Source organism: Dasypus novemcinctus, chromosome 12 (assembly GCF_030445035.2).
Source record: "Dasypus novemcinctus isolate mDasNov1 chromosome 12, mDasNov1.1.hap2, whole genome shotgun sequence".
Lineage (NCBI taxonomy): Eukaryota > Metazoa > Chordata > Mammalia > Cingulata > Dasypodidae > Dasypus > Dasypus novemcinctus.
Window position 1 is genome coordinate 85,565,133 of NC_080684.1, and position 12,369 is coordinate 85,577,501.

Below are 12,369 nucleotides of genomic sequence, written 5' to 3' on the forward strand. Positions count from 1 at the left end.
AGAGTCCAGAATGAAGGCTGTTAGTAATCGTGGCTAAAAAAAGGCAATAGAGGGTCCAGAATTGGGACAAATAATATAAATAATAGAAGGGATGGATGTGAATCGTCTAAGTCAAAGTTGGGGCTACAACTTGTGCTGGGCAGGGGTTTTGGTTATGATGCTTTTGGTCCACAAGATGCAAAAGATTATGCACCTCTTCAAAATAATAGCCTCTGGTGTCTTCTGACTATATCATGAAATAGAAATTATGAAAGCACTGTATCTTTTAAAAAAAATCCCCTTCGTTGCACTTCCTTAAAAGCAGCTATTTAATGCAACTCTGCCTGTGAGCTCTTGAACAATTCTGTCTTTAACAATTCTGATATTAATGAAACGTGTTTGTAAAGGGTTGAAGTGTCTCCCTGGTAAGTGCTCAGCTTACATTTTTTTCAAAATACATTGAAATAACGTTAATTTTTTCCTTTGTCCTAATGAGTGTTTCTCATTGACTGCCTCTTGTGCTTCTGAAAATATTGAGATACTGAAGCCATCAATAATGTTTTCAAACCTTTTCTTGGACTTTGCTACTTTAAAGAGACTTGATAGTCTTAGTGACCTGGGGCTATTTTAATCAAAGAGAGAAGCTTCACATATTTAATTCAAAGTACAGCACTATATTATGTACTTGCTTCGGGTGCTTTCAAATCGAGGCACCGATTTGATTGAAAGACTGACATGGATTTTTAAAAATATATAAGCTTCTGATAACACTCATTGGGACCAGAGCCCAAACAGTAATTTGTGCATTTTAATCTCATACTCTTTTAGCTGATACGATATAGTGATTTAAAAAACAGAACAGAATTTTGATATTTGGCATTAGATTGATACGTTATGAATAGGTATATTGTTAATATTAATCATTACTTCACGGTATTATGCAGTGTTAGGTATTTAAGGTTAAGCTCATTGTGTTTGCAGAATATATATTAAGGACTTGGATAAATAGAATTGCTGGATATGCCAAATGTAAATGATAAGGAATGTTGGGACCCACCACACTTCCTTTTTATGTGGATTGGTTTGTTTGGTTTTGTGTAGTTCTATAGAACATAGAGACAAATAGCATTTCATGTGGGACTGTGTGAGAACAACTGTTTATTTTAAAAGATTACTTACCAAGAAAGAAGGTAGATAATGTAAAAGTTTAGATTGCGGTTCTTAACCTAGGATTCTGGGGAGTCCATGGATGGACTTCATAGGCTAAATTTTACTTGTAATGTAGATGCGTTTTTCATGAAAGAAACATGACTTTCATCAGATTCTCAAAGGACTCCATGACACCAGAAAAGTTAAGGAAAAAAAAATCATTGTTATAAATGGAGAGATTATATATGGAGAGCTATGTTAAAGTAAAAAGGTTTTTTGATGCTTCAGGAATTTTGAAATTCAAATGTTTTGGTATATACTCCTAAGTTATTTCTCTTACTTCTCTAAATAAATTAAGCAATTTAGGTACTAAAATTTAAATGTCAATGCCAACTCTTAGTTCTAGTTAGCTATTTAAACAATAAAATTTTTTTGTAATGATAGAAAAGCAAAGAAATATAGGCAATTCTGAAGAAGAAACTGTGCTTATGAAAGGGAATTATATATTACTTTTGGTTTAGGTAAGATACTTTCAGAAAATATTTTTAGCAAGATCGTTTAATTCAGAAACTAAGTAGAGAAATTTATTTAATTTTGCTTCTTATATATTAAGCTTTTTCAGAGTGATCAATTTATTAATGAAGCATGGTAAGTTGGCATTTTAAATTCTCCTTTTTCTACTCTATTTTTTAAACAGATTTATTTATTTATTTTTCCCCCTTCCCCTCCTCCCACCCTGCTGTTTTTGCTGTGTGTGTTGTCTTCTCTTCTCATTTTCTCTCTTCTAGGATTCACCGGGATTTGATCCTGGAGACCCCTGATGTAGAGGTTCCCTGTCAATTGTGCCACCTCAGTTCCTGGTTTCTGCTGTGCTTCACCTTGACTCTCCCCTTGTCTCTCTTTTGACTCGTCATCATCTTGCTGTGTGACTCACTTGCACAGGCACTCACGCGGGCACTAGCTAAACACACGGGCACGCTTTCTTTTCTTTTTCACCAGAAGGTCCCAGAGATCGAACCCAGGTCCTCCCATATGTTAGGCGGAAGCTCTAGCACTTGAGCCACATCTGCTTCACTCTCTACTCTATTTTAAACTTAAAATACTTGAATTGTATTGATAAGAGCCTGAAATGGTTTGGAAAACAGTTCAGTTCTAGGTCTTAAAAGAGGTTCTTTTGAAATTGAAAGTATTTCACTTCTAAGTAATGAGTCCCAGATTCTGTTTGATTAAAGATAATTCCTTGACCCCTTTTCCCGTATCAGCCTTCTCTGCTCTATAACTCTTGGCTAAAATGTTTCAAGATAGTTAAGCACTATCCTATAGAATGAATACTATTTCTATATACTACACTATAGAGCAATGGTTCTCAACCAGGTCCCATTTTGCCTTCTAAGCAACATTTGGCAATGTCTGGAAACTCTTCTGTTTATCAAAAACTGGTAGAAGGGGGTGTGCTACTGGCAGCTAGTGGGCAGAGGACAGGATGCTACTAAACATTCTACAATGCACAGGACAGTCCCTACAGCAAATATTTATCCAGCCCAAAATGTCAAGAATACTGAGGTTGAGAAACCCTCTTATAGACTAAATACTATTTTATATCAGGAAATTGTATAATTGATAATTTAATAACTCCAGGGTTCTGCCATTGCTCCAATAGACTTGTGTTGAACAGGACAAGCTGGGTCAAGCATTCGAAGATGCTTTTGAAGTATTAAGGCAACATTCAACTGGAGACCTTCAGTATTCCCCAGGTAATGATAGCCATTCCCCTCTGTCCATTGGTATGTGAAATGACTTGTTGGTCACACACACATGTAACAATAACAACTAAACAGAGGAGATCATTTTTACCTAAAGCTTCTAGGGTTAACTCTAACAAAGGCAAAAAGCATCCAGGGTTATTACCCAGCATAATTAAATATTTAAAAATGCAGAGAATGACATTTCACACAGGAATACAAAAACATAATTATCATCTGTTATGAAGGATATTTTCTTGGCATTTATCTAATAGACATTATACCAACTGCTCAGGAATGCTTTTTAGTTGTCATAATTTAGGTACAAAACCTTCTGCCCACCCAAGCTATAATCTACTTGGAAAAACAAGATACCTGCCCCCATTTTCCTATAGACTATAGAGATAGAATCTAAATTAGAATCAATTATTTTGCCCTTGAGTTTACAGAGAATTGTGTGTGTGTGTGTCTCAGCCTGCAAGGAACATATAAGAGAGATGGGATGTATTATTATAAGCAGGGATTGGTCACACCAGCATAATGTGATAGAAATCACAGGAGAAGTACAAAGTGGTAAGGGACATTGGAGGGAGCAATTGCTCCCAAAAAGCTAATTTAGATATAAACAATTATAAACTTTGACTTTCTCAGTTTCTTTCTGATTTTTAATTAGATTGCAAAAATTACCTGGCTTTCATCAACCATTGCCCTCATGTCAGAGGAACCTCCAAATGCTGTGGAATGCTACCGACAGAGGAACCTGTCTATAACTGGAGACCTGTAATTGTGAGTATATTTATGAGGGAGCTCCCTTTCAGCAGCAGGCATGTTTCCCATTTGCACAAGCCACCCATTTGGCATCTGCTACCTGAAACAGCATGATTTGGGAAAATGCTTGCTCATGGCCACCAGTAGTGGTCTCAACTTGACAGTGAGCACAGATAATCATCAGTAATGCTGCCAAGAAGGAAATTGCCCTTTGTCGCTGCTCTTCATCTGTCCTCAAACTGGTTTGAATTATTTCTACAAAGCAGTCAGGCAAAGAGGTAGTTGTTTTCAGGGTTCTCGGGTAACTATCGGCAACTCCTCAGTTTATCCAAAAAAAACTGCAAAAACTTACTGTTCCTTTAAATGCTGTAGGATAAGACCTAAAGTTCCCCTGAATTGGCTTTACTTACAAGCTTATATTTACCTGCTCCATTTTCCTTCCCAAGCACACAGTTAGCAACAGGAATTGGACCAGTTCATTTATATTCTACCAAGTACCTGCAAAAGGAAATGTCATCATCATCTCTCCATTTATACTTGTATATTGTTTTCTTAATGTATCTGCTTTATCTAACAGTATAAATGGGGAGGGTAGGTATAAATATGAAATGGTTTTTAGTTTTCTTCAATTGTTATGTTCACCATGCTATACCAAATGTCCTTTTTCTGCCTTTTAATTTCATCTTGGGCAGATTCTCTAACTTTCCAATCATACTTAGTTACTGAATGTCCAGTTCCAAATTTTAATCTCAAATCTAATTTAACTCCTGTCTCTTTCCCACTTTGGCACAGGCATGGCCTGTGCAAAGAATCTGAAATAGAGACGGAGCATTCTATTCTTGCCCTCCTCCTACCCATCCCTCTTCTGGGTCTGGCTCCTGGAATTGGGAATGCGGGAATGAAGAATGAGAGGAAAATGTCAAATGTCTTATCACTTGATTGGGTACCTTTGTAAGCCCACAGTTGAATGATATCTATTCAACTTCACTTAATAGCCTTGACACTCTTTGATGGCCCTTGCTGAGACAGGCATAAAGGGCGTGTTGGTTCCAGCTTAATCTCTTCACCTACACTTAGGGTTGTTAGGTAAAATACAGTAGGCTCAATATTTTTATTTGCTAAATCTGGCAACCCTACCTCCCCTTCAACCACCACCCCCTACTGCACGGCCTATTATATTGGGGACCTTCCCTGCTGACCATCCCTCTTGTGGGGTGTGGTAAGATGGCTCAAGTCCAGCCACGGCCACTGTGTCAAATTAACCCATGGAACCCATATATCCACATATTCTTGCCTCATGTGGTGGTAGGACCATTGTCCTACCACACTGATGGTCACATATAAGGGTCACTGCCCTCCCTTAGCTGCCATGGTTTTCCTCTTGTCCAGACGGAAACCAACCCAGGAATGGACGCCCGTCTTCCCTTTTTTGCTGGCATGTCAATCTGCATTAATGATTTTGTAAAATTGAAGGGAAATTCATGTAACATATACTTTGAAACATACATTTAAAAATGTACAATTCAGTGACCCAATGATTATTCTTGAGACTTCTCTCTCACTGGTCTTTTTCAGGGGGAAGAAGGAAAGCAACCCCCTCTTTCTCATAAGGAGGAGAGGATAAGAAACTCCTCACAAGATCATTCTCCTCTGCCCCTGGTCCTCCCCTTACATGGGCTTGGGGGTGGGCAGGGAAAGGAGATTCCATGCTTGACCCTAGTTGTGCCTTGGGGATATATCTGGCTACAGTAAGGGATAGTACCTTTTAAAATTTGGGGGATGCTTAGCACTCTTTTGCCCTAAGTTTTGAACTTTAGCCACTAATTGGGGGCTCAGGGAAAGTCCTACTAACATCCTGCTGCATTATTTATACAGAACAGTGCAACAGACTTATATTTTGAAGGGAATATTCATCAGTCTCTACAGAATGCCACTGAAAACCAACTGGTACAACCTCCTGACCTCCAGCACAAGTTGGGGAAAGGTATGTTGCTCATTATTCCCCACAAGTAAGCACTATTAATAGTCTGGTATTTAATCTATCTGTATCTAATCTCTTTTATAATTTAAAGTATATTATTTACTGGAAAAATACAAAATAATAATCCCTTTTTTTGTAATTTAAAAGGACATATATATATGTGTATGCAGAAGTTAAGAAAAAAATCTTTTCTAGAAATATGTAGGCTAGATGGGAAGGTTTACTTTCACCTTCTACTTCTGTTTGAATCTTTACCATGATCATGCCTGACTTTTATTTTTTTAAATAAAAATTAAATTTTTTAAAAATTAAAAGCGATTTGATCATTAATGTTTATAACAGCATTATTCACAATAGCCAAAATGTAGAAGCAACCCAAGTTTCATCAAAAGATGAATGAAATGACAAAATGTAATATATACATATTATGGAACATTTTAAGCCATGAAAAGGAATGAAGTTTGGAAACATGCTGCAATATAGATGAATCTTGTAGATAACATGTTTAAAATAAGCCAGATACAAAAAGACAACTACTATATGCTCTTATGTATATGAAATACCTAGGATAAGCAAATTTCATAGAGAAAGATAATAGATTACAGGTTACCTGAGGCTGGGGATGGGAGGAACTGGAAGGGGTAGTCTTTGCTTATCAGGGGCAGAATTTCTGATTGAGGTGATGAAAAAGTTGGGGCACTAGATCTTAGTGATGGTAGTATAATATTGTGACTATAATTAATACCACTGATTTATACACTTGATAGTTGTTAGAATGGGAAGTTTTGAGTTGTATATATGGTACTACAATAAAAGTTAAGAAAAAATTAAAAACAAATTTTTAAAAATGATGATCTGTTAAGCTTCATTCAGCCACTGCTTAAGAGGCAGAAAAGCTCTGTTTAAGGCTGTGACTTTAATTTATGATGTGATTTTTGGTAAGTCCCTTACATTTCTCAAGTCATAAACTCAAGATAATTTAATGCAAAAGATAATCTTTGTGAAAAACTTTGAGGTTTTTGGATGAATGATGACTGATGCAAGAGTATTACTCTCCAGAGACTGTCTCTATAGACTCTCTAAACCAGTAATTTGGGAACCCACTATTCTAGTTTCTCATTGGAAAAATGGAATTTGGCTGTGGTTCTTTTAGCAACTAACAGTTCGGGTAGTTCATGGTGTTTACAGGCCAACTCAGAGATCTGAAAATGGACCGTCACCTTCTTTCTCATGAGTAGCTGTCAGGCCAGAGAAATCCAATCAACCAAACAAAATCCACCACAATAAATTCTCTCAGTTTCCTACCTAGTTATTTTGAAATGTTAGTATCCGCATTCTTAAAAAGGAAAAAAAAAAGACTCTGGTAGTTTCATTTAATTTTATGGCAATGAAAAATGTCACAATGCCCATTGTCATGGCTCATGAATTATGTCAAAACTTGGTGGAAATACTTTTGGCATTTTCCTCTCCAGTTTTGTAAAGTGATCATGCAAAGCCAGAGTTAGGTAATCATTAATTTCACTAATATTATCTTATTTGCATACTGTTTTGCATTTTATAAAATGCACTTACATCCCTTACCTCATTTAAAGTAACTCATTTACGTAAAGTCCTTTCAAAGGACTTGCTTTCTGGAAGTGGCTTTTGAGATTTCTCTTTAAAACCACTAAGCTTTGCAGTTGAAGTTGCTCAGTTTTGTTGTTCTGTGGAAAGATCACATGAACCATAAACCCAGTAGTGGAGATTTAACTGTGAAAAAAAGACCTCAAGGCAAAACACTCCAGGCTTCTCTGTTACAGTGAAATATGGTGCAAAGTTTTTACAACTTCCCTAACAAAGAAAGGTCTAGTTGAAACTTGAAAAGGCAACTAGACCCTTGACCTTCAATTCCCAGAAATGATACCCTAAATGCATTCCATCGGGGATGCGTCAGAGACAAACTAGATCCTATGCTGTTTTTATGAAATCTGGCTTTTGAACAGGTTCTTTCTTCGTGAGGATGATCTCTGCATAGCCACGATGGAATCTGACGTTACTTTCTTCCGTTTTAGGCAGAAAGAAGCTCCGCCTGTATGAATACCTTCATGAATCTTTGTGTAATCCTGAGATGGCATCTTGCATTCAATGGATAGATAAAACTAAGGGCATCTTTCAGTTTGTATCAAAAAACAAAGAAAAACTTGCGGAACTTTGGGGAAAACGAAAAGGCAACCGGAAGACCATGACTTACCAGAAAATGGCCAGAGCACTGAGGAACTACGGAAGAACTGGGGAAATAACCAAAATCCGGAGAAAGCTAACTTACCAGTTCAGTGAGGCCATTCTCCAAAGACTCTCTCCATCTTATTTCTTGGGGAAAGACATCTTCTACTCACAGTTTGTTCAACCTGAACAAGAATATTTCAGTTTAAATAACTGGAATGCAAATTATAATTATGCATGTGCCAATTACCAAGAGCTAAAGCACCCTGATTACTAAATACAACCTTACATTTAATAGTTTTCTGACATCAGAAATTCCTGCACGCTTCAAGGTTTTCCTTTTAAAGCAATCATTGAAGAGAAAAAAAAATCTTCATTAACATCATTGTTGCTATCTTTATTAAAAAACACATAATCTGAACTAAATTTGGTGGGAGAGTCTGTGAATAACTTTAAAATGATCAAGCCCCTTGAAAACATATCCTTTGTTTTACTATTCTATGCAACTACATTCTTCTAGACTAACATTGCCAATAGAGATTATTTGATTTATATATTGATTTAAATACTATTTCCTTGTCATAAACTCAGGTGAAAAAAAATCACTAACATCTGTTTGATAGCTTTAATGACAAAACAAAAAATGACTGCATATGATACAGTCTTCATATCAAAATAGATTTATGACTTTAAAACCTTCCGGGGATATCCTGAACCTATATTTCTTCTGCACATCCTCTCATGGCCTATGACTCTGTGAGGCTATAGAAACCATAGTCTAAAGAAAATGCCTTTCCTTAATGATAATAAAACTGCGAAGCATGCACCTCCCATAATTTGTGTTTCACTTTTAACTTGGGTAGATCCCGGCTGACCTTTCTTACTTATTGCTATCCTACCGCTTGGCCACAGGGAGGTGGCTCAAACTTGGGACAAGATGTCTCTTTTTACTTTGAGCTAGGCTAGCTAAGACCGGGCTGGAACAGTTGGGAGCAAAAATATGACTTTGATAAAGGCTAGAGACTAGGAAATCATAAACCCAGAAAGGAACTGGGATTTAAGCAATCCACCTTGATATGGCTTACTTTCCATATTCCACAAGGGACTCTAAAGAAAAACCCTTTGTTTCCTACTTGTACAAAGCAGGAGAGCTTTCTAGATAATATGAACTGGGGTCAGTCCAGGCAAAGAGGGAAGATTTACAACATTCCCAGTCTTTTCCTTTATGTCTTCTGGAGCCCTTCCCAAGGAACTCGAGAGGATATGGAAGACTCAGTGTGACTTAAATATCAAACATTTCCACATGTAGTCTGTTTCAACCTTGAAATAGGATTCAGCATTTACCCTCACTCCTCCACAAAGAAAATGTGCTTTATAAAGCATTAGTAAGCAATGTAGATTTTACCAAAGATTTCAGAAGGGAAATGAAGAGGGTTTACCACATACTCATTCTTCTGATGACTTAATAAAATTCTATCAACATTTTAGTTGACAGTTCTAAGAGCCGCCCAATCAGTTCCAACTCTTGGCAATAATAGAGTTGCTTCCTCTGGCAGAAACCTGGGCTCTGCCTTCTACCCAAAGTGGGCTAACCAAATCCCATTTTCACAAGAGGGTTCTTCCTTATAAAGAAATGCTTATATCCAGCTTCTCAGGGACTAAAACCCTTTCCATACATTATGGAAAATGATAATCGGGGCCACTGTTCTCTGAGAGACTTCCAGCCCTGTTCCCTGGTGAATGGTATCCCATCCTCCATCTTGTCATATCTGATTCAGTAAAACTCTTCTCCAGTGAGTGGGAGTGCTGAGAAGCAAACTTCATCCAGTTACCCTGTATCCCAAAGGCAGCTTCCCATTATTTGATCTCTTTGCCTAGGTATTAAGCACTAAACCTTTACTTGAGGTATATCCTATCAGCACTTTTATCTCACCAGAGCCTCCATGGGCCCTGGTCCTGGAGCTTGTGGTTTTTCTGGTTGGTTCATGCTTCAGTTCTTCTTACTCGTCAGGTAAGTAAGTTGTGGTGGTTTGGAACTGTATGTACCCCAGGAAATCCAGTTATTAAATTTAATCATTCCTGTGGGTGCAAACGAATTGTAAGTAGCGCCTTTTGATGAGGTTACTTCAGTTAAGGAGGGCCTTAATCCTCTTACTGGAGTGCTTTATAAATGGAATTAGGAGCTTACTGGAGTCCTGTGTAAATAGGACTGAGAGAGAGAGACAGAGAGAGAGAGGGAGTCATACTTACTTCCTGAAAGCAAGGAAACAGGAAGAGAAGGGGGAAACCAGCAGATGCTGCCACGTGTCTTGCCATGTGACAGCGGAGTCCAGAATCACTGGCAGCCAGTCTTCAGGAAGAAAGCATCATCTTGATGCCTTGATTTGGACATTCTCACAGCCTCAAAACTGTAAGCTTATAAACTAATAAATTCCCATTGTTTGAAAACTGTAAGCTTATAAGCTAATAGATTCCCACTGTTAAAAGCCAATGCATTTCATTGTACCTGCTTCAAGGAGCTTAGCAAACTAACACATAAGTGCACATCTCTCTTACCAAATTAAAGAAAAAAGTTGAATGCATTAAGAGGATGGCAACATTAATTAGAGTAGACAAACACTGAAAAACAGTTTAAATACATTTCCTTCCTTCCTTTTTTTCCTTCTTTCCTCTCCCCTTATGTAGAATGTAACATGTTGTACTCTGGGTATCCAATATTACATGGAACAGATATGGTTCTTTCTGTCATGGAACTTCAATTCTATCAATAATGACTCATATATTTATCAATTTTATGAAAGCACAACCAAAGTTTACTGATGAGAAATTTGCTGATCATTAAGTCATATTAGAGCACTAAAAGCAATACTGTATAATTATCATAAACAATCACTATGAAGGCATGGAGAAAATATTGTTTTCCTGGTACCTAGAACAGTGCTCAATAAAGATTTGCTAAATTAATGCATGAACATAATTTTGACAAATTACCCATTGAAAAGACAGGATACAAACTTGTATTTACACTTAATTCCAGTCCTATAAAAATATATGTGTATATGAATAAAAAGCTCAAGAAAATATGCAGAATAATCAGTAGGTTGGAGGTGATGGCATTATAGGGGATTTTTTCCCATTCTTATTTTTTATAATGTCATGGTCTTTGTAATTTGTATGCCAAGACTGGAAATGACTGAAAGACTATAAAGTGTTAACCTGAAGACCCACTCATAATGATAAAACAAACTAAGAATGCCTTGAAGAATATACTATTCTATTTAAACAATTTGCTATTATTTTCCAATCTTATATATTCAGAAATATATCTAATTTGAAGTTGTTCTAAGAGTCCTGCTTCCTGGCATTGGGTGGACAACAGTGTTGTTCAGATTCAGCTTGTGATATTTTTTGAAGTATCATATACACATATGCAGTAAAGTATGAAAAGTGCACCGAACTGTACAGCTTGATGTACATGCCTGTATAACCATTATCCAGATCAAGATATAGAATATTTCTAGCACCTCATAATGTTCCCTCATGCCTCTTCCCAGTTTATCCCCACCCCCAGGGATAACCATTATTCTGACTTCCATCATTATTGATTCATTTTGTCTGTTCGTGGACATTGCACGGTTTGTACTCTTTTGCATCTGTTTTTATTTCCTTCAGTATAATATCTATAAAGTTTATCGATATTGCTGTATATCCTGAGAGGTTTGTTTGTGTGTGTGTGGTTTTTTTTTCCATTGCTCTTTAATTCCTGGTTTTTAAGAGACAATCTCAATATTTTTTTTAACAGCACTGAACTCTATTTTAATTCCAAGGCTTTATTAATATAAACTGGCCCCTGAACATTCACATGTTCACATGAAGAGTGTCAGTTCATTATCAAACTTCATCAGTACCTGTTCTCCAAAGAGCTGGAACTCTTGTGCATTCATCCAACCACAAGTTGGTGTTAATTTGGATGGCAGCCCTAGGAAACAAAGACAGGGCACATGAATATTTTAATAGTGATGTGATGAGTCAATAATTGGTGCTAGAGAAGTAAATGTAATTCAAATAGAGACACATGCAAATGGTGGGAGAACAAAGCTTTCATAATGTTTGCATGAGCACTGTCAGAGGTAGCTTTATTTTTGACACCTGCAGGAACTAGTGAAGTTTCTCTTTGACAAGCAAACCCATCCAGGATTTGAGGGCTGAAATAATCAACAAAGGGCCAGTAAGTTCATATACTGAGTAAGTGAAGTGAACCAATTCAGTTTCCCGGAATAGCCATTTTATGGCATAGGTGAACAAATAAAAACTTACATAACAAGCATGTTTTTTTGTAAGCAATTAAATTATAGAAAGTAGTGTGAAAGATCAATCACATATACAAGTTTTGGAGTCAAAATGATGTCTCTTGGAAGACTTCATTTCTTCTCGTTAACTCTTAGGTGAATTAGGGGGAAAAATTGTTATGTTCTGGGTTTCCTGTAACAAAAAACTCTGACTCAAAAGTTGTTTAAACAATAATTAAATTCATTATCTCACAGATCA

General features: G+C 36.8%; 1 protein-coding gene across 2 annotated transcripts; it reads left to right on the forward strand.

Annotated features, from left to right (window-relative positions):
* Nucleotides 1-319: 319 nt before the first annotated feature.
* SPIC (Spi-C transcription factor) lies at nt 320-11,532 on the forward strand. 2 transcript variants are annotated; one of them, XM_004469197.4, is made up of 6 exons: nt 320-404; nt 1,742-1,776; nt 2,789-2,882; nt 3,544-3,656; nt 5,514-5,622; nt 7,671-11,532. In XM_004469197.4, exons 2-6 carry the CDS (start codon nt 1,774-1,776, stop codon nt 8,096-8,098), a joined length of 747 nt encoding a protein of 248 aa, XP_004469254.1. In that variant the 5' UTR covers nt 320-404; nt 1,742-1,773; the 3' UTR covers nt 8,099-11,532. The 2 variants fall into 2 exon arrangements, with proteins under 2 accessions (XP_004469254.1, XP_071075128.1); XM_071219027.1 differs by having other exon boundaries at nt 2,804-2,882.
* The last annotated feature ends 837 nt before the right edge of the window (nt 11,533-12,369 follow it).

Excerpts from the sequence above, each read along its gene's own strand:
- SPIC (XM_004469197.4), top strand. Across the intron at positions 3,657-5,513 it reads ATAACTGGAGACCTGTAATT|AACAGTGCAACAGACTTATA; the intron begins GTGAGTATATTT and ends TTATTTATACAG. Across the intron at positions 5,623-7,670 it reads CCAGCACAAGTTGGGGAAAG|GCAGAAAGAAGCTCCGCCTG; the intron begins GTATGTTGCTCA and ends CTTCCGTTTTAG.